This window comes from Pyxicephalus adspersus, chromosome 8 (assembly GCF_032062135.1).
Source record: "Pyxicephalus adspersus chromosome 8, UCB_Pads_2.0, whole genome shotgun sequence".
Lineage (NCBI taxonomy): Eukaryota > Metazoa > Chordata > Amphibia > Anura > Pyxicephalidae > Pyxicephalus > Pyxicephalus adspersus.
The window spans coordinates 41,035,242-41,057,522 of NC_092865.1; the positions used below are offsets into that span (position 1 = coordinate 41,035,242).

General features: G+C 35.9%; 1 protein-coding gene across 1 annotated transcript in view; it reads left to right on the forward strand.

Annotated features, from left to right (window-relative positions):
- OLFML2B (olfactomedin like 2B) overlaps window positions 1-22,281 on the forward strand; it is a 92,373-nt gene that overhangs the window by 45,252 nt on the left and 24,840 nt on the right. Inside the window, 4 exon segments of the mRNA XM_072420146.1 lie at window positions 451-720; window positions 3,958-3,992; window positions 4,344-4,572; window positions 15,402-15,612. Of these exon segments, the coding sequence (XP_072276247.1) occupies window positions 451-720; window positions 3,958-3,992; window positions 4,344-4,572; window positions 15,402-15,612 (745 nt within the window).

The window sequence follows — 22,281 nt, forward strand, 5'->3', positions numbered from 1 at the left end:
ACCCTTAAACATTAAAGCTGAACTCCAGGCATGGTAGCCCAATGAGTAATTGCACAACACATAGCTTCTGGAAATGCAAAAAAGCAGACTTACAACAATTATTGGCAGTTTTGGGAATGCAATTATCATGGGGATTTTTTCCTAAATCTTTTTAATTTAATTTTATATTTGTTTTCCTGTATCCACATTTTGTTTATAGACTAAAACTGTTTAACTGTAAGTCAGTCTTTCCTGTTTTAATGGACAACAAAAGCAAAATAGACGGGATGTTGCATTTAAGCAATATATAACTCCATTACACATAACACTACAACCTTGTGCCAGAACTACTATTTACAGTACAAAATAATAGAATGGTTGTTGCACATATGTCTGTATAAACAGTATGTTAACAAACTATTAAAGCAAGTGACATTATTTGGTTACAGTTATCATTGTTTTTTTCCACAGCTGTTGGGTGATTATGACAAAGTAAAAGCCATATCTGAAGGAACTAACTGCAAGTGCAAGTGTGTAGTGAAGCCACTGAACAGAGACTCATGTCAAAGTAATAAGAACAATCCTCCAGTGCCAGACGATTACTATACTGTGGAGACTATAACTTCTGGACCAGATTGTAAGTGTGCATGTGTGGCACCACCGTCTGCTCTAAATCCCTGTGAGGGAGATTTTCGCCTAAGGAAGTTACAAGAAGCAGAGAAAAATGGTTTTAAGGTAGCTGTTCCATACTAATACATACTTATGCTACTCCTTACACCTTTAATTACAGTTTTAGAATATGGTTCATATTTTCAGCATTAGAAAATACATTCCTTGAAATGCACATTTCTACACAAAATCCCTGGGGCCAGTTTACAAAACAGAACTCTTATGTAATATTCAGAGTTGTGAGATTGGAAGTTACAATATCTGAAAGCTCTGAGATAATTCAAATTCTTAGTCATTATTATGGCCAAGATTCATCTTGAGAGGCCACGTTAGCATTTAATTGCTTTCATAATAATTGCTTTCAGAACCACAAAATACTGGGCCTGATCTTCTAAAGAAAATGAATGAGAGCAAAGATAAATCTCTTTATTTGCATTACAGACTTACTTGAGTGTGCAGATGTAAATGCAAACACAATGTATTATTCTTGCAAATCATACATTGCTGCGATATGTTTTTGGGGTAGTATTAGTTCGTTATACATGTTCTTATCCCAGTTATGGAAATGTGTCTTCTTTTCTAATAGCATTTAAAACAGGGATGTTTATGTCAAAAACTTGTCAAAAAATCCTTTTTTCTGTGAGAGCAAACGAGGCAGCATATTTTTGCTTTATGATCACTGCAAACATGTTGAAAAGCAGCAGCATATGAAGTTGTGTATGCCACAGCAGACCCATTGACACGTGTACTGTGATACCCCCAGCACTATGTTCACTATCACTTAAATGATTTAATTTAAATTAAGACACTTTTTTTTACATTGAAATGTTTAAAGTGCAGCATTGCAGCTTGCTGGCCAGCTGTTCTTGAAACTGCCTTTTGTTTGCAGCATGCCGGTAAACTGTTTAAATGAAAGCTAGCTAGAAAAGAGCTAGAACTGTATGCATCTAAACCAACTTCTCACATTATATCACACATATTCTCCTTACCTCCCCAATTTGGGCCAGCCTTGGTCATTTAAATTGTACTGCTGCTAACCAGATTTTGCACTGTTATCTGTGGATTTTATATTCTTGCATTAAAACATCTTCCTGTATCTCCTTCACTTAGTACATTTTGGCCAGCTTCTCTGTATCACATAAGCACTGCTCCTGGGCAGTTTCTCACTGCTGTATCACCTGCAGTTTCATAAGTCTTACCCATCTGAGTTTCATAGAAAGTGCTGAGTTGCAAAACAGTTTTTCATTAGCAAGAACTAGAAATGCTGCAGATGACTACTGGTCAGTTTTTATCTCCTATTACCATAAAAAACATAATAAAAGCACCTGAAAATGACTTTTTTTTCAAACAGAAATAAATTTGATTGGGGTACTATCACTGTATGTAAACAAAGCTAATTGTAGAATAAAACAGCCAAATGAGTGCTGCCAGTACTATTTTGTACAACTGTACAACTAAAGTATTTAAAAGGTATGAAGGTTATTAAAAGGATATACCTATTCCTTGCTGCTTGTTGGGGTCAATTTACTAAAGGAATATAGTCTAGTTTAGTACATGTGGTAAAAATTCACTTTGCAAAGAATTATCGAAATTCAAAAAACAGCATTTTTTCTTTTACAATATTGGATGGTTGAAGTCAGCATCGTATTACATTTCCTTTAAAATGAACATGAATCTTACTAAACAGAAGCTAGGCTAAACTGCAGAAATATACAGAAAGACAGAGAATAAAGTAAGACTTGGCACATTAGGTGAAGAAAGGCAGAAATTAGCAGTCAGAAGGTATCAGGTAGAGACAAAGCTAGGACAAGAAATAGGCTGAAGCCTAACAGAGAACATATGAAGCCTGATAAAACAAAGCAGATGGGGCAGAAAGAACAACAATCGAACATGACAGCCTATGACTTTAGAAAAGTTCAGACCTGATCCAGGATCGAATGATCCCATGCTGCTGGCACGGCAACCTCACTGCCATTGTGAACATAGCCTTTTGATCTTTCTACATTGTCCCTCAAACAAATGTACAAGGGGTACGAGGGAGAAACTGAAGCATGGACCCTAAGTTAATAGCTGTACGAAGGGGTGCTGAGAAATTCCTGGCTTTGCCCAGAAAGAAGAGAGCCAAAGTTATGAAGTAACACATTTATTCAACAAATTCCCCCCTGAGACTGATGCACTTTGACTGATGTACCTTGGTACAGCATAATTGCAGCTTTTCTAGACCGTTCAAAAAGAAATATTTTGGTTGGGCCACAAACCAGCTCTCAGCAGCATCTTTGACGTCAGAAATGTCCTCAAAACGTTGCCCCTTTAGTTGTTTCTTCAAATTTGGGAACAGATAATGGTCCGAAGGGGCCAGGTCAGGTGATTAGGGGGGATGGTGGACTAAATGGAAACCCAGGGTGTTCAATTTGGCAGCCACAAAGTTGGACGCGTGCACAGGTGCATTGTCCTGCAAAAAAGGATCCCTTTGGTCAACTTTCCACAGCGTTTCGTCTTAATTGCCTCCTTCAGCTGGTCCAGGAGGTTAGCATAATACTTTCCAGTGATACTAGAGCCCTGAGGTAGGTAGTCCACCAACAGAATACTGTCTTTGTCCTAGAAAACGGACGCCATGACTTTTTTGGCTGATTTCTGGGTTCGGAACTTCTTCTGCCACGGGAACCGGCTGTGTCGCTATTCCTTTGACTGTTCTTTGGTTTCAGGATCATAAATGTGGAGCCAGGTTTCATCCTTAGTCACTAACCTAGCCAAAAAGTCCTATGCAGCTTCCAAATAACCCAAAACGGCTTTGGATGCTTCAACCCGTTCCTACTTCTGATAACTGTTCAAACATTTCGGCACCCACTTCACTCAAAGCTTGCACATGTCTAGGATAGTGGTGATAACAAACCCAACACGCTCCCGTGAGATGTCAAGTACCTGGCCTATCTTTTTTGCGGATATTCGCCTTTCCTCAATAATCAGCTCATGGACAGCATCGCAGGTTGCCGGGTCAGTTGGAGTTGGGGGGCGCCAACTGCGAGGGCTCATCTTTAACGGTGAATTGCCCAGTCTTGAAACGAGATATCCAGGTTTTGACAGGGCTGTAGGAGTGACACTTCCCCCCCAGTGTTTGTGACATGTCAGTGTCCTTTCCTGACTTTCCCTGGAGAAACAGAAACTTCATGATGGCCTGTAACTCTAATGACGTGAAACTTGCTTGTCCCTCTGCCATCACAGCTTCTCACTAAAAGAAAAAACAGTTTTAGGATTAGCAAAGACCTGATATTTGCACAGTTACAAACTAAGATATTACTTGTAGATAAGACTGATGTAACTATAACAGAGGGAAAATATCATGGGCCCGTGTCAGGAGGTTGCCAATCCGGGTCAGAATAGCAGAAAACTGAAAATCTTGGATGGGAGATTAAATAATGGAAATAGTAAACAATAAGTTAATGACAAACTTAGGAAAAAGGAACCCTTATACTTTGTTTAGATGAGATACAGAGGAAGGCGAAGTTACAAAAAAATAAGAGGGCGGTGACAAAGGGATAAGAGGCCCCGGAACATTATATTAGAGGCTTAAAGATAAGTCCCCAAAAATTGTTAGTGTAATTTTATTGACTCTAATATTTCCTCTGGTAATATATTGAGACTTAGTAATACAAATGGTAATTACTAGCCCAAAGCAGGATATGATACATATTCAGCACTGAAATACCGTCTTTGTACAACTAACTTTATTAACTATTTGTTTTGCTGCAGGTTATTTCTAAAAATGCCACAAAAGAGCAGGAAAAAAATAAAGAGAATGCTGACAAAATTCAAATTCAAAAGAAACAAAATGAATATAATGATACGAAAACTAAAGATGAAGAGCTTGACAGTATTGGAAAAATTCTACAAAGAGATGCAGCTGCAGCCTACACTGATGCACTTGTAAGCTTATACCTTCACATGTTTTTTACCACTATACAGATAAATGTGCTATGCATCATGGTTTCCATTATCCATGCCTAAGAAACATGATTTATCAACTTATGTGTGCGAGGAATGAATAATTCTATATAAATCTGTTGTTAGCTAACCATTATTATAATGAAAAGTTAGTAGGGGGAGAGGTATTATGTCCTGGTTTTGGAAGGGAAGGGTGATAAACACATGTTGGCAAATGAAATACAGTTTTTATATAAATATACCAGAAGAAATAGCTACTCTTACTGGAAAATTCTATTACCTCCTGCTAAATATAAGCTTTCACCTTAAATAGTAAATCAGGTCCTTCTGCTGTATTTAAGCCAAGCCAAACTAACTGTAAAAGTAAAAAAAAAGGTGGAGCCAGTATGCAGGGTCCCTGAAAATCATACTGTTCTGTACAACCAACCATATACAACTTAAAGGCTTTGGTGTATGGACAGCCAAGATCAGGTACTGAGCAGGATGACAGCGAAATGCAAGGTCTAGGCAGACTGAGATCATGGAAGGGACTGTCAAGCATAGTCAAAGTCCAGCACATGTCAGGGCAGGCAAGCATGGGTCAGGTTCAAGCACAGGTCAGGGCAGGCAGCAGACAATCGTAGTCAAGGTCAGGCACAGGTCAGGGCAAGCTGCAGATAGTCAAGGTCAGGCACAGTTCAGGAATCCGAAAAGGCAAAAAATGGCAGCGTGTAACTGAGCAAGTCTCAGGTAGCAAGGCTGAGGATCCAGTAGCCTAAAACAAGCAGGGTATAAATAAGACCAGCAGCCAATAGCAGGACAAGATTAGAACTAGGAACTAGTCCGCTCATTGGCTACTGCACATACTCTCAAATCCCCTGTTGTGCCCGACCTCAAAGTAAGTGCAGGGGGTGTTAAGAAAGACACTTCTCTGCACAAAGGGAGGCTGAGGATGCTGGAAGCCGCTGGACAGATCATCTGCGAGTGGAGTGCTAACATATGCCAGCAAATTCTCGACACAGCAGAACTCTGTGCTTCCTTTTGGGTTCTATATCTAAGGACTGCGCCTCATTTAAACGGTGGAGAACTATAGGGGACATTTAAAAAATAAACTTTACTTCCATAAGGGAGGCCCCCAGATTGCTGGCAGCTCACTCTGAGTAAATGCGTACAGGGGTACTTATTCTGTCTCAATCATCTGTTAATTTCACTTTCAGTTTTCCAATTCTCTTACAGTTGACATTGCTGAACCTGTCCCCCTCATATATAATTATAGAGACTGTGACTCACTCCCTGCATTGAGCTGGCAAGAAGCCAACTAAGAAGCAAATGAAGAATTACTTTATAATGACCATAAGAACTGTCAGCTTTAGCAAAAGCTGATATCTCCTGAATGCAGTATATAGTTAATTGTTCAATCGTTTAGGTTTGGCTTTTTGCCTGGAAAGTTAATATCTTGATTTTACTGGGAGAGTCTAAGTAATTACACAGCAGAATGGGGGCAGGTTAAGAGCTCGCTCCTGTGAGAGACACAGTCGCCCAAACATCAGATTTGTTTCAGATTAACATTTATTAGCAGTTTCTGCATGGAAGCAATTATTTTTATATATGACTTTGAGAGTCTTTGCTCACAATGTATTGCCCAAAATGTGAGTTTTCAAAGATTGCAGAGAAAGAAGACTTTAGGTATATGGTGTTGAACATTTTTATGTTATTAGAAAAATAAAGACCTAAAAAATAAAGGAATTTTATAGGTCCTGGGTATTTTTATATTACCTAAATGCAGACATAGCTTTAGTAAGCTCGTCAACCAAGAGTTTCATTTTTATTTATATTCTGGCTGTTTATTTTAAGGCAGATCGGCATGTGTGAGCAAATTCCAATAAGATATAAACTACAAAAGATAATGTGGGTGTATATTTTATATCAAGGTTTCTTAAACAAGTTAGGATTCTGCAAGAAGTCTCAAGGGGTTTCACTGCAATCCACAATTTCAGTAAAATTATATTGGCTCAGCGATGTCTTACGTACTTGCCTGTTTTTGCTAAGTACTGCTTGTTACATATCAGTCTGGTCTGGTAGTACAGTGGTATTGGACCATGTAGTAAATAACAGAAAGATTTACCTTTGCAGTTTGCTATTCTGACGTTCAGGAAGATGTAATCCCAATGAAAATAAAAAGTTGTTTAAAGCCATATAACCTAAAGCTAAACGAACACAACCAAGAGAACCCCTGGAAACCATATTACGCTAATTACTTTGAACTACAAGGTTTTTCACCCCTATTAAAGTTTTAGAATGGTAATAGCTGTTAACAATGCATTTAAGTGGAACTAAATTCAAAATAACAAAACAAATTTAATGTTAATCCGGCAGATTGTCGGGAGGATTCTTTGTTTGGGTCCTGCGTCGTCCCAGTATCCGTTTTTCGGCCCGACGCAGAGGAAGCGCCAACATCTTCTCTCTTTGTCCGGGTTCTTCTTCCTACGTAACCCGATCTTGCACTGTGTAGGCCCAAGATCGGGTGACGTAGATGGGGAAAAAGAATGCCGATCTCTGTGCATGTGTGAGATTGGTAATATTTTTTCTTCCATTAAAAAAAAGGCTCCTGAGATTAGGGCATGTGCAGAACCAGCAGCCAAGAGCCTCCCGCTATGTGTGACGTAGGTATCCTGGGAGGCTTTGCGATCAAGACAGAAAAGGGAGGTGCTGCACCTTTTTAAAAAAGCATTATGTGCTTATCAAAAAAAAAATACAATTTTTACTTTAAATAAAAGGGTTGTCTACCCTTTTATGTAAAATAAAAATTTTGAATTTAGGTCCACTTTAAGTAATAAATCAAGTGCACATTTTCATGCACGTTACTTTTCTGCCCTCCCCCAACATGGAGTACCCCACCCTTTCCAAATGTGTGTTGACTTGAATTCCTTGCTACTTTCTAATTTTTGGAGGTGTTTTTTAAATGGTAAAAATGTGAAAAATCCTTATTGTCACTTATTCTGCTGCTTAGGTAAATTTGACAATTATTTCTGTACAATCACTTAAGTTTAAATAATTAGGATAACAGGGGGCTTTTTTGGCACAAGTACATCATATATGAAAGAAACTTTTGTAAAGCCCACTACATTCCTAAAACCCACAGTTTTGTCTTTTCCTGAACTTCAACACATTTCTCTCAAGTTTGCTGAAAGTTCCTATTTGTTACCAACATTTTTGGTAAATTAAAATGTATATTTCATTTACCCACAGTTTTGTCTTTTCCTGAACTTCAACACATTTCTCTCAAGTTTGCTGAAAGTTCCTATTTGTTACCAACATTTTTGGTAAATTAAAATGTTTAATTTCATTTACCCCTAGTCTCCACCATGGACTTATAAATTTAAATCTTTTTACAAAGAACTGCAAATGTTGTGTAGGTAATAGTTTACTAAGGGTGGTAAATACTCTTTAGTATTAACATTTTTGTAATGTAATTGGCAACAGCAATATATTTAGTGCTGAAACTCAGACACAGGGTATTGATCTGTCTGCATAGCTTTAATGAATAACTACTCCACAATGCATTTAAAGAAATTGAATTGATTATAATTAGAAAGCCTTTTCACAGCAGGCAAATGTGAAATTGGAAATGCGTTGTCCCTAAAAAACATATTTGTCTGATATGTCTCTATAGTGGTAGGCATATATGTTTCAATAACTAGATGGGTTGTTACCAAGGTATTTGGATCCTTAATACTGAACGGAAGTCACCCAAATCAGAATAAAGGTTCCTATTGCAACTTAAAAAATATTAATACATCAGTACATATCTGGATGATAGGGCCAGGACAGAGAGAAAACCTGATTAATACTGTTAATAATCTGCTTTTCTTTTTTTTAACCATAAATATTGGCAGGTAGGAAAGAAGATAAGCCAAAACTCACCACTGTCATTCCCATGAGTTTATTCAAATTTAATAGAATGCCATTCGACATGACTAATGCTCCTGGCATGTTTCAAGGACTGATGTAACAATGTGTGGAAAATATTATTTTACAACTGTATTACAGTGCCTAGATTACATTGATGTGTTTTTATAAATAATATTTTTAAAAACTTAACTTATTTTTACAAAGTCTGACTAAATTCAGGCTGTATCTAAGTAACCAAATAAGTAGTAAGTGTCCATGGAACTGCATTTGACCTGAAATAGGTGCAGACAAGTGAGTAATGGTCCATGTTATATACTGTTTGTCAAATCCATGCTTGTTGGGGTCCATATTAACACAAAACAGGGCGGTGTGGAAAATATGATTACTTTTGCCAATGGAAGGCTAAGACCATTTTAGTGAAATCTTACCAACTATTGTTTGTTTAGTTTGGAACTGTCTCCTGTAGTTTTGCCAATTATAGAGCAATTCAAGGAATACTTGGCAGGATGTACAGCATTGTGTGAAGAATAATCCTCTGGCCCTTTTGCTCACAGTTAATTTAGTGCATTTGGGTTTTTGGGATTTGCTCAGTTTGATTATACTAACAAATGCAAACTCAGAATAGATTCGGCCAATCCTGCTGTGCTGGTGCACATATTAATGTTAAAAATGATTATGATAATGATGATAATATTATTAACAATAATAGTAATATATACTCATTACAAGACTACACGAGTTGTGTAGGAACCATACAAGCTCAATAATGACAAGGTGCTTCAACATTTCAGCAGAGAACAGTTAAGATCATTGTTACTGTCGTACTTAGCTGGAGGCATGATAAGTAGAGATGTCCTTGTGACAAGTAGAGATGTCCCTGTCCTTGTTCATAGAAAACTGTCCTCCTAATGGCCAATTTTGTTTAAAACTCTCACTAAGAAATTAAAAATTACACATGGGAAAGAAATGTCAAAATTATCTAGCCAAATTAAGCTGAAATATAAAAACACAACAGGTAGATTTTTTCCTTCAGGAGTTAAGAATAACTGGAGATTATAAACCGGTCAGTTGCAGGAGCCGTTCTTGCTGATTTTCCCTTTACTGTCCTATACTACACTCCTATCTATGGTGCACCAGTTTACATCACATCTCCATCCCGATCTTTTGCCATTATTTTATCTGTTGCATTCAAAAGTAAAAAAGGTTTACAATGTTATCATTTCTGTGGTATGTTGTCTCCAAGCACTGTCATTACTGTGCCCTACCTGGCATAGAAGAGACCAACTTCTGCAATAACTCTTTTTACAGTATTGCGGTAAACAAACCTACCTGATCAATATTTGTTCAAAGTGTGTTCACATTATTGAGGGTAGGAAAAGAGCAACAGAGTTATTTAAAGAGAGTGACATGCAAATAATCGTTAGCCAATAACGTTTTGTTTTGTTTTTTTCACTTGTAAGATTGATGAAACTGATAATTTAAGGACAAGCCTTTGATTTGCACACAACCACTTTATAAATTACATTGGCCCTTATTTATTAAGGTTCTCCAGGACTATAGAAGATAGACTATTATGAGAGAACCTGGGTGATTGAGGAAACCTGGAATAGATCTGGGTCATGATTGAAAACTTTTGGCAACTAATCGCAAATGCAATCGATTGGCAAATAAAAAATCTATTCAAGGTTTACTAGAACACCATTTTTCATTTCACCATCATTTCCAGGTTATCCCATGATAGTCTATCGTCTCCCGTCTTGCAGAACCTTAATAAATCAGGCTTATTGTAACAATGTGTTTATGACAGATGCCTGCAAATACCAGATATACCCAATTAAAATGCCTTTTTTTACTATTCCCTGCTTTTTAAAGTTTTTACTTTATATTTGCCCCACAAATAAAGTTTTGTCATGTGCTATAATTGATTTGAAATGTCCCCATTATGGTTCTGGGTCATTTGTCTTCTTGAAAGTGTTTCCTCTTAGTCTATAGTTTCTATCTCAAAGGAAAATTGGCTCTTTTATTTGAATTATGTTATCATTGCCTCTTTTGTAGCTAGATCTTTTAAATCATTAAAGTCTATCAAAACTCCAAAACAAAAATGTAATGTAGTGAGCTTACCAATTTTCCCTTGTGGTTATGCTTTTTTTTTTTTTTTTTTTTTTTTTACTCCATTGTTTTTGTAGAAAAAGCCATGGATTATCACCCCACCTAGACTTTAAACTTTAATTATGTATTTCTCTCTTTGGGCTCTATATCTAGAACAGGGAATCTGACATTCCCTCAAACATGCCCTGGTATGAATCAATAACTGCCATTGAAACACATGGACCTGAAAGATTCCCAAGAAAGAATGTCATATCTCCAATACGTTAGGGAGGGGGGATTAGAAATTTACAGAGGAAAATACACAATGTTTTGTTTTTAGTTCAGTTCCCAGAAAGTGACTGACAATGCATTTAGCAGGATCAGCAGGAATTTTGTATACTGTGATAAGCTTTTTGTAATATACATCTTTTTTTCTTTTTAGGTTTATACTTTCTTTCATATTAGGGGCCTGTAATATGATGCAAAAATTAGTGTAGCAGTATATGCACACGTGAAATTCTACTACTACTACAACTCTTCAGAAGCAAGATTATATTTCATATTCACTTCCATATCATGTCCCACAAATAAGGCAGACACCACAATCTTTCATGTTTAGGTTGCTGTGCCGAGAGGGTATAAACTATAATATTAACGGCCCAGTTATACTGAGCCTGGTCCAAATAATGTGACTAGGAGGAAGTGGTTTGTGGTGTAGAGATTTAGGATGATGCTCAAGCAAATGAAAGGGTAGTGTTTAGCAGAAAAAAAGATCTTTGCAATGGAAAAAACATTATCAGGTTGAACCAATGAAGGGACTTGATGGGATTAATTTACTAAATGTAATTTTTTTATTTAGTTATTAGTATCTTGCATTTATATTGTGCTAATGTATTATGCACCAATTAATTAAGTAGATGTTAGAAAATAATCATGTTCATTTTGAATATCCAAGTGCAAAGGAAATGAAAAAAACAGTGTTTTATGATAAATGATTTTAGAGATAGCTTGTCAAAAACAATACAGCAACCTGCTTCAGTACACCTCTTAAGAGCCCCCAAAAATAATTTCAACAGTGGGCTGGCACAAGAAAAGGTAAAAAAATAAATCACGTTGTGGAGGAAAAGATGATCCTGGACATCCAACAACCAGGAAGTTACACAGTTTTATTTGATTTGGTTTAGGCTTAAGATGCTCATGGTGTGCAGTGAAATCATAGTAAGCATTTTCAGAAGAGTGGCCTTTACAACTGTTCTAGACTAAAGGTTGAGCTAGAATTTAGGGATTTAATATTATTTTTTTCTATAATATTTAATGCAAGTGAATTTTTTTTTTTACAAAATTTGAGGTGAGAAGGATATCAATCACAAATCTGAACACCAATGTGCCCTTTTGTGGTCCTCAATGGCCACTGCAAAAACTACCTAAAATCTGCTGAAAAGCCTGTACATGCCCAATTATGGGGTACTAAAAACTGCTTAGAAATTCTGTGATTTATACATCTTCCAATCCCAATACCCACATTGAAGACTTTGTAGCACATTTGGTAATCATGACTTTTCTCTTGATATCATTCAAGATCATACAACGTAGAATGGACCCTGCGCTAGCACTGCTTTAATATAATCGATCACTTTCTTTTTAAGTGCAAAACATAATTTCCTAATTGGAAACATTCTGAAAGACTTGAAAATATTAGTCATTTATTCCCAGACTCTGACATAAAGTACATACTTATGCGGTTTAAAATTTTGGATGGCCAATGACAAACACCACAAGAAAGCTCATGATGAAATGGCGCACACTGTTATTCATGTGCTGCTCTTGTCCTCTGCCTAGTTTTACATCTTTGTTGTCCTGACAAAAACTAAGGGTAGCACCACCATTCTTTGAACACATGTGTTTATATTTTATAAATTATCATGTAATTTAGAGAATAGGGGCTCATAGCATTATTATTATTATTATTATTATTACACAGTATTTATATAGCCCCAACAGCAGCGCTTTAGTCCATAGTCATGTCATGTATATTTATTAGCATACACAACAAATTTTGATATTGATCAGGCATATGTTGTATTATTTATGCATTTGGTTTTCTATTCTTTTTTTCCCCATTGTGACCCATGTTACATAATTAGTGGGCTATAGCTGTTAATGGGGGTGAAATGTAATTCTTTTAATTTATTTTTGAACATGCGTGGAGATGCTATTTATTAGCTAGGAAAGCACTTCTAATATTTTCAGTCTTGTGTATTTTGCAAATATTATTCTTAGATTAAAATATTTTTGTTTTTATTTCAACGATTGTTAAGTAGTGTAGTTTTTCTCGGTTTTGCACAAACCAGTGTAAAGTATCCTGTTTCCCTCAGGGATCTCAACTTTTGCAGGTATCCTATTTGTTCTATTCATATTATATAAAACATTCATATCTACTGGTTTTCTTTATTATTTAAAAAAATACTTTATTTATTAAATACATTGTTAGGTCCAAAAAAAAAATTCAAAGATTTTCTTCTAAAGGTTGAAGTAAAATATAGTATATTGTAGTAATTATTATTTAGTAAAGGCTTCTTCAGTGAGTTTATATAAACTCTCTATGTTTATTCTTTTTCTTTTTCATCTTGGAAAAATGAAACAAACTTTTGGCAGTGCAGAAATTGTATATATTGTGGAGCATGGAACATTTTGCTCAGTTTATTAGTTTGAATAATGACTAAGTTTCCAAACTGTTGCTAACTGCTGTTAGGAGATATTTTTACACAATTATTATTATTATTATTATTATTAAACAGGATTTATATAGCGCCAACATATTACGCAGCGCTGTACATTAAATAGGGATAAGCCAAAACAATAACCTAAAGTAATTATTAATTATCTTCCCTTCTAGTAAACAGTATTTGTTACTACCACTGACCACCTATAAAAGGGCCTTTATCCTCCACTAGCCATGGATGCAGGGTAATTTTTTTCCCACAGAAAAGGGGCCATTTTTTTTACGCCCATTGACACCTGAACATGTTTTTACCCACTGATGCAGAGGCATTTTTCCCACTGACCATGAATGTAGCAGTATTTTTTTACTTTCACTCATGACTTTTTTTTTATTTTTGGGCATTTAATACCCTCGATATCCAACGACACCCTTAGGCTTTGGGATAAGACCGTCAAATATTTGTCATATTTCAATCTTCCTTGTATCCCAGTGCTTGTGATCCCCTCTAACCTCTTTTTAGCCTTTTTCTGTCCACATGGACTTGCAGAAGCTGCATGTTATTTTTACTTTCAATGAAAAGATTGCTGGTTATTATTTAAGTGAAATGAAATTACCATTTTCACTACCTTACTCTTTAGGGGACTTCGATATACTCACTTTTCCTTCCCTCCTAGGACACCATATTGATGCTTTAATCTCTCTTGCATACCTCAAATCAAACTATCGCTTATATTTTGCAAATTTGTTATATTCTGTTGCTGTTGTTGTCGGTGGCTGTGTATACTGTATATGTTGCATTGGTTGAATCTTTAAAACACCTTTTTTATCACATTTGTCTATTTTCAACTAATTGTAATTTTAAAATGTATCTAAAATTCAACAACAGTTTTACATGCTTTAGATTATGTGACTGGATAATGTATATGCCTAGGCATTCAAATAAATTTAAATGTAAAATAAGTGTTGATAGGATTGTAGAATGTTCTACATTTTTATAGATGAGGAGTGTTAAACATTTGTTCAGGTAGTTCTGTGTTCACATCTGTACAAAACAAGGTTATTAGAAAAAAAAACTCAAATTCTTCAGATCTTATGCTAGAATACCACATATATGGCAAATGAGCAGAGACATATGATACAAGGCCAAATTCCATCTCTGTGTTTGGTATGAGGGTAAAAAATATGGTTTTATTATAGAGAAGGTAATGTAGGGCTTATTGAAATCCCTACTTTTATATATGTAATAAACAAAAAAGCTACATATGGGTAGAGAACGAGAACAATGTCACTGTAAAATAGTCAAAACATACTGCTGACAATGGAGAGGGCTTTGCTACAAGTTAATCCCTTTATGTGCCTAATTTAGTACCTGAAGTTGTTTTTCTACACCTAGTACATTTGAATATCTGTTTAAACACACCAAATATTATTTTTATATTGTTGATAGGCATACAGTAACACTCAAATTTTAGCATGCTAAATTCATAAACTTTCTTTTTTAATACTTTCTCATTTAACTCCACTGTTCATGTCCACTTTTGGGTCTGCCAAACAATTATGCAATTGTTGTAGTCTGTGCCCACACTATTGGTCATGTTTTGTGACTTTATCGAGCTGGTACAGTCTTCAGTATCTAAGGGGATTCTGCTGCTGTTGTACTTTACTCAGAAAAGAATGTACATGTGTTTGTGTGGGGGTGATTATGATCAGACCATTTAGGCTATGTTTACACTGGCCATGAGGTTGTTGTGAGGTTACCACTTCCTAATGCCAATGAACTGCTGCATCTGGGTAGGCGACACATATAGTTTCTCCCCGAGGCAGCCCCAAAGGTAATAAACGGGCGGCAGTGATTGGATGCTAATGGATAAACTATGCACTAATAAAAAGCTTTCAGAACCAAGTGAAGGCATCCTAAAGGTAAAATAATAAAATAACTGAAATCAAAACTTTTACAATGGAATTGTAAGCTTCTGCAAAATTTGTCTATAATTTTTATACTAGTGGAAGAGGGAGGGGGTTAAGGGAAGACCAGTGTATGTCAATATAATAAACAGTACATTTAAATGTTCTGATAATTTAGTAGTTTTTTTTATCTCTTGTTACTTAGGAAAATTATGAGGAAACGTTTGTTAGAGGTGATCAAGCAAAAGCTGAAGATCCAAAGCCCCATTCTCCACCACCCCAACAAGTTCAAAGATGGCCAATATCTACAAAACAAATTGACGTAAGATCAAAACCAGTCCAAAAGCCTGTTGTCCGAGGTGTAACATTTTACAAGGCCAAAGATACAGAAGATGATGGTGACATGGATGATCTGCGTAAGTAAACATTTATACTGAACATTTGAACTATTATTTTACGTTTTCTGGTGCTTTTGCTTTAGCCTTATAAAGAGTAAAATGTAAAATTTACTGTGCTGTAAAAAGATCCATAACTTAACTTTAGTTTTTCTAGAAAGTAGAATGGGAATTATTTATTAAAGAAATGAAAGCTGTTCATATAAAAAAGTGATATATTCCTCTGCAAGGAATATTTCATTTGTCAAATGTTTTGATTCTAAGGTAAATTTTTAATATAAAGCTATTGCAATGCAGACATGATCCTGTTTGCTACTTTTTGGCTACATAGGAATTATTTAGATAGTTCATTGTTCATCACTGATCATTGGCTGAAACTTTTGCATTTGTCCATGCACCGCTTGTGTAGATGTTATTGTTTATAGCTAAAGAAGTAAAGACAGGTTGGGAAAACTCCTAAGAAATTGACAAAACCATATGGACTTGTACATCTCCATGTCTAATCGGAGTTTTCTGCAAACATATTCTAGACTTTGTGACAAATCACCCACACCATAAGTAAGGCCCTGTTTGCATACCACAAATTTCCTCTCTTCAATGTGGTGTTCAAGGGTATCTCGGGTTATTTACAATCCTCGCAACAGCCATTATACTTTTGCCAAAAGCACTTTCACATTCTTAAAATGGACAAATAAAAAATATGTTTTTAAATCAGCAACTTGATGCTGTTAGAAAGATTTATGATCTGCTACTGGTGGCCACTAAAGACAGTCTGGCAAGTTTTCTTAACATTGGACAAAAAAAAAAAAGAGAAAAAAAAGGTAAATATAGTATGTTTGCACAGGTAGTGTATTACCTCAAATCTTTTATACACCATCATATTTAACGTGCCTATTTACATGCTGACATCAACAGAAGTGTGAATTCTGTAAGAAAGATTTACAGCCTGTCCACACTGAAGTCACTGCATACTAAGTTGCCAAAAAAATCTTCTTAGTTAAGGCATTGTATATGAATGACTAATTAATTCTAAGCACACCATGTTGTTTACACTGGATGTGGGGTTTATGTCAATATAGCTTTAAATGTGTTTTCTACCTTCGCTTTCTGTAAATAGAAGCGTGCTTTCATGTGTGTGTGTGCCCCAATGTCCCACATTTTGAAGGATTGTCCCTATTTCAGAAACAGATCCCTCTGTCCTTCTTTTCTCCTCCCAATTTTTGATCTAATATATTATTTATCTTTTTGATCAGATATATTATAATGTATTATAACACCTTTTGTTTGATGTATAGATTTTGTCCAATATTTATTGACCAAAAATGTTACTTTACACTAAATCTTTTTCCATCCTCTAAATATTTTAATTTCCTTTTTTTTAAAAAAATTTGAGTTTAGAAGCAATCATTTTTTGTGTTCAATTCTTCATGATCCAAGTACAGGGCTTTAGCCGTAGTAAAGGATACACAAGTACACAAATTTCACCAGTGCAACGTATGCAGTAAGTTTTCAGATTTACTAAAACAAATTTAATATATACAGTTAATGTTTATCTGCCCATTTTTACATTCACGTTAATTTATTCTGTGTTATCTACAGCCCACAAAAAAGCACCTCCTGGTAATACAATATGCATTACGTAATGTGATGCATATTTCCTCTTTCTGTCTGGAAATCAGAATCAAAGTAAAACTTTGGTCTCCTCAGGCGCTCAGCACTCCGCAAATAATCATAAATCCATCTGCATTTACAGTTTTCTTCTATTCCCTCTACAAAATCCTACAAATACCTGGTGAGCCCGTCAGTGAAACCCCCGTAATATAGCAATCTGTGATGATGTGGCAACGATACGGAGCTGCTCCTGATTTGAGAGCAATGTTGCCCTTCCTTGGAAAGCTGTTCCTGCTAGCACTACAGTAGGATAAAATATTGTACAAGATGTAGATTTCAATATTATCATTGCAGATTTACGAGGCTGTAGCTTGTCAATGTGTTTCTTGTTCCACTCACTGCTTTCTGGAGTGATAAATATATATATATATATATATATATATATATATATATGTGTGTGTGTGTGTGTGTGTGTGTGTGCGTGTGTTAAAGTTTGTGCTACACTTAATGTTCCTGATGTGTTAAAGCTCTCCAAGGCTGGAGAAGATACACTTTCATCAGTGAAGCTGGGTGATCCAGCAAACCTGTAATGGATCTGGTCCAGATTTGAAACCATTTGTTGGCAAATGACTTTTAAAAACTCCATTACACGTTTGCTGATGAAAGTGTATCTTCTCCAACATTGGAAAGCTTTAATAAATCAGACCCAATGACCATTTGAAATCATCTTTTTCACAAAAAAATCATTGTTTTTCATCAAATCTATAACTTAAACTGACTGAGATCTTTTTACACATATGTTACATATAAATATACCTCATCTGTTTTAAAATGAGTCATTTTAGACTTCAGCATCTATGCAGTTGTATTCTCATAGTAAGCATGTTGTCACATATTAATATTTCCTGATGTATTTGATAGAACAAAGGGCCCCTTCATCAGAGGAAAAGCAGTGACAAGTAACCACAATGATCTTAGTAGTTTTAGGACGGTTACTCTCAAAGCAGCGCCACAGTACACCAAAAGCCCCCATCATTTACAGTTATTCAGGAAAAAGAGACAGAGACTGGTTTCAGACTACAGTGGCTGGTAAGCAGAGCCTAATCAAGGCTATCTAGGTCCAGAAGCACATCCAGGGGGCCAAGATACAACCTTCAAGCTTCTAACCTCCATAACTATACAACTAACCGAGTATTCACTTGTGGGCAGCAGTATGTCTAATTGGACAGGCTATTCCAGTACAGATGTAAAAAAAGACCAAAAGCATTGCTCCCCTGTGCCCTAAGGCAGTCCTTATCATTGTAAATCATAGGGTTGTAATGAGGAGCTGCTTCTTTGTATAGGGCCCCATTTGACCTTAATCCATCTCTGTTGGTAAGCACTGAGCTCCACTGCTGTTTAATGCCAGATGGTTTGAAAAAGTGCTGGAGAAAAAAAAATCCACCCCCCCCCCCCAATTGCCTAAGATTGCCTAGAAAAAAATTTGGAGGACCTGGGAAGGGGCCTTCTATTCCTTGCACTGCTCAACACCATTGGGCAGAACCAGACCCTCGTGCTCTACGTATGTAGCATAGTGTTTTGACTTTCTAAAGTTCTGTGTATTATAACCAATGCTGCAGCAAACAGAACCATTAAAATAGCCCAATTTGTTTTAGTTGATGCAGCTTCTCTGCATTACAATATTACGTTTTAAAGCTTTACTTGGGCCCCAATTTTACCAGTTTAACTTCAATCTGCCATCAGTAGAGTTCCCATCAGTTGTCATCGGTAAAGTGTTCCACCTATCACAAAATCACAAGTGAAATGCTAAATATGCTTTTTTGCTATTCTCAATGTATACTCGTTCATCTGTTTGAAAGTCTGGTGAACATTTACTTTAATAAGTACTGGATGACATTTATGGAAAACACGGTTCTAGTCTGTGCCTTGTAAACTATACACCATATGGAGAAGATTTTTTAATAGAAATTTTTAAGATAGGAATTTTTTAAACATTCTGGTAAGAAGGGCTCAAAGCACTTCTTAGGAAACATCTTCAAATTAAGCAAACATGTTTAATTAAAACGCCTATTTCATACCATTTTTACTTACAGAGAACTTTGTCAAGAAGCTTTTACTGTATTTTTTCCAATTTTTACAAGCTTTTCTTTATTTTACTGCTCCTGCTCAGGAAGCTTCTGTAAAGTGTTTCTTAATAAACTGACAGAAAGGAAATACGTGTCTGCAAACTGTCAACAGAGCTTTGGCACAGCTTCATTTTCTTTCTCCCATTACCTAACAACTGTTAACCTAGAGCTATGAAATAAACACATTTTATGTACTTTTTTTTAGCTAGTGTTTTTCTTTTTTAGCTAGTGTTTAAGAACAAACAGAAAGCAAATGGTCGCAATCATGCAGAGTTTGGAAATTATACCAAAACTCCAGACATCTCTATCTTTTTATTATTCTTATTTTTTAAAAGTTTGGAGAACGATGAGAATTTCTGTCAGGCTTGCACAATTGTCTGTATCCCTGCTTGGATGATCTCTCTTTAGTTGTCCTGGTAAGTATTGTCAACAGGACAAAAAGTAAAGAGAAATCCAAAAGTTTACAGTTTTTTGGCTGTCGCTGGAAAGGAAAGAAAGGTAAAAAATTCCAGTGATAATTAGGGATGAACGAGCGAGATTTTGAACCTTCTTTTAATTTTCCTTGCGTTCATTGATCAGCTTAGTGTGCGATCCCTGGTACTAGAGGTTAAATGTGGACAAGTCTCCCCATTCAAAACCTCTAGTGCTCTCTTATTGGCTGAGGAAAGAAAAATCCTGATGATGCTCAAGCGTGCAGTCCACAAGACATTGGGGTAAGCCATCTTAAATACCCCCACCCCCCCTCGCCTGCTTGCTGACAATGCCAACCTTCTATCCTCCACTCTACACATTTGGTCAGATCCTGCAATTTTCCATTATAACCAATGAGGTTTCATATTTAAATTTCAGATTTTAAAAAATGATTATATGGTACATTTATTGTCAGGGTTTCTGATGGTATAATAATCTCTGTTGTGGCATATGCAAAATATTTTGATACATATTGAGATTACCATGGTCCATTTAGATTTTAAAGCATCATTTCTCCTTTGGTGATCTCCAAAGCTCTACTGCATAAATATTGATGTGCTGTTGTTTGGATCTCATGTCATTCCCAAAATTTGTAAGTCATAGTTTATTTACATTAGTAATATAGACAGTATCTAAATCACTGCATGTAATGACAGGTATGTCTTTCCTGTTCTGCAACATCTGTGCAAGTTATCAAAAAGAAAGTTCTTTCCACTCCATATGCGCCTTAGTAGCCTTTGGCACCACGACTGAAATGATGAGAAATCTCACGTTTTACTGATATTTCACTGGAACATTTGTTTTGGCATTGTGTGAATTGATCTGAAGTTACAATGGTGGACATTGTATACTTTATGTACATGATGTCTCTGAAGTGATTTTCAAACTGGTCAAGCAAAATGGAGGTTCCAGAGTTTTCACCAAGAGTGAAGAATTTTTCTCTTACGCTTACTTGGATTGGAGAAAATTTCTCTCTGTTGTTGGATGCAATCCCAAATGATGATGAAAAAGTTGTCTCAAGATCATGTTGTCTCATCAATGTGTGAAACACAATATGTGCTAATGTTTCTAAGGAGAGTGAAGACACTAAAGCTGCGTACACACATCCAATAAATATCATTGGAAACGAACGACCGATTGGTTAAAAATCGTTCTAAAACAAAGTGACCAACGAAGCGGACGAATGAGGATTGTCGTTGGAAATGAACAACCGGCACGGCAGATCTGATTGGCCGACGATCGTTCACTATCTATCATGTGTACAGTCGTTCAGTGATCGTGCATGTTTCTGCAATACACTTTCTCCTTTACATGTCACTTCCTGCATCGTTCAAACGATCGTATCCACGGTGTGTACACTATTGGTGGATTATATTTGAACACTCGTATCGTTACAGCATGTACAGAATTGTGCACAATACGATTGTTCAAGTATAAACGTGCATAATCATTGATTGGTCGTAATCGTTCGTTTTCTAACTATAATTATTGGAAGTATGTACCTAGCTTAAGCCGTTCATTCTCTACTCACTAATCTACAGTACAAATCTCTACAATACCAGAGCAGAAAATAGAAACTTTAAACAAGCAACATTAGTTGTCTGGGAAATTAACAAATTTTCTTCAGAATAGGGTTAAAGAATCTCTGAATTCATCATGGTGGCTAGGATGATCCAGCTGGAGATGTTCCAGATCACTTTTAGAGTCTGATAGTTACTCATACTGCATCTGTGCAAAAACAAGAGAAATCATATTGACCACAAAAGTATATAGAGGATTTTCGGCTTGTCTTCTGTGTGCTTCTTTATAAATTTTGGCTCGTTAAGATTACTAAATTTGTTTTTGCTAATGTTTGTATTTTCTCATTTGCTACGCTTGGCAAACATATATTGACCATCCTGTATTTTAGTAAAGTGTTGTATTCCACATATATTAGGTCATGGTAACATTGGTAGACATTCTGTCAGTAAAATGTTAGTCACTAATGCTCATTAAGGCTGTGCATTCATAGTTTGATAAAAGTGTTTTTCTAAATTAAGGTATTCCTTATTAAGGTCTATTTACACACAACTTCTAACAGGTATTTTCTCAATTTCTTCCTACTAAAAGTCTCTGGAGCCAGGGTTGTGTCTATGTAAACTGATGGCACTAAATAAGAAGAAAACTCTAATTAATGGAAAATGACATGTAAATAGATTTAAACATGTGTGCAAGGAATACCTAATGAGTTAATGCCAATAAAAGCAAGAAAAAACAGCCAAGACAGGAAGTCCTTGGAACTAAAAATGCTCTCCTGGTGTCAGAAAACATGCCAAGACAGGATCATCTCATGATATAAATGGTTTATAGGAGAATGGGGCTAGACAATAAAATATCCTGCATGTCTCTGAATAATAAAAAAAACCTCCAGTCATCTGTAAAATTTAATTTCTGTAAGTCTATAATGCTATCAAATTGTCTGTTGCCACCACACATCTGGAGA